The following is a 1,009-nucleotide window of genomic DNA, read 5'->3' as shown; positions in this document are numbered from 1 at the left end:
CTGTCCTTTCCATGATGGAAGTGGTCCAATGTAATCGACCTGCCACCACGTTGCAGGCTGATTACCCCGAGGAATGTTTCCATATCACGGACTCAGGGTAGGTCTCTTCTGTTGACAGATTGTGCACTCAGCAGTGGCGGGATCAAGAAGACGAAGCAGAGGAGATGGGAACATTCTCCGTGGCCAGCGAGGAAGTCTTGAAGAACAGAGCCATAAAAAAAGCGAAACGTAGAAATGTCGGATTTGAATACGATAGTGGAGGGGCCTTTAAAGGTTTCAAAGGTTTGGTGGCACCTTCTGGAGGAGGCGGGTTTTCTGGATTCGGAAATGGTGCTGCAGGGAAGCCCTTAGGACTGTCCAACGGGAGCAGTGTGACGGGTGCCCCTGCCTTCACCAGCACGAGGACAGCCGCAGAGACCAAGGCCACTTCTGGTTCTCTTACTGCGAATGGCCCTACCTCCTCAGTGGAGAAAAGGAGCTCCAATCCGAAAATGAATGGTAGCAGTCAGCAGCCCTTGCCTGGCTGACCCGCTAGTGCGATGTGCCGCGGGAACACCTATCACAAGCAGCTGGCGGCCCTCAACTGCTCTGTGTGCGACTGGATCGTGAAGCATGTGAACACAAACGCGCTCTGTGACCTGACGCCCATCTTCAGAGATTACGAGAGATACTTAGCCACCATTGAGCAGCAGCACGGGGGCGGCACTGGGAATTCTGGGAGCGAGACTGACAAGATGTTGGTGGAAACACAGTCTCCTTTACTCTTTGGTTCCACAAAATTACAACCTGAATCACCGTTTTTGTTCCACGGCAACAAAACGGAGACCTCGTCTGAGAAGAAGACTGACCCGTCTGCTGCCCCAGGAGCGTCAAGTGCCTCGTTCAACTTTGGCAAGAAAGTCGACAGTGCAGTTTTGGGCTCCCTGAGCTCTGGGCCCCTGACTGGGTTTTCGTTCTCCCCAGGAGACGCCAGCTTATTTGGTAAAGATATTCCCCAGAACAAACCAGC

At 53.2% G+C, this 1,009-nt stretch overlaps 1 protein-coding gene across 1 annotated transcript in view; it reads left to right on the top strand.

Annotated features, from left to right (window-relative positions):
- Positions 1-1,009, top strand: part of LOC103195685 (nuclear pore complex protein Nup50-like) — a 63,703-nt gene that overhangs the window by 53,153 nt on the left and 9,541 nt on the right. Inside the window, 1 exon segment of the mRNA XM_042780740.1 lies at positions 119-1,007. Coding sequence (XP_042636674.1) covers positions 119-1,007 — 889 coding nt within the window.

Source organism: Orycteropus afer, unplaced genomic scaffold, assembly GCF_000298275.1.
Source record: "Orycteropus afer afer isolate SDZICR_OR568_19922 unplaced genomic scaffold, OryAfe1.0 scaffold00058, whole genome shotgun sequence".
NCBI lineage: Eukaryota > Metazoa > Chordata > Mammalia > Tubulidentata > Orycteropodidae > Orycteropus > Orycteropus afer.
Note: the sequence above shows the minus strand (reverse complement) of the source record. Positions and strands in the feature narration are given on the sequence as shown.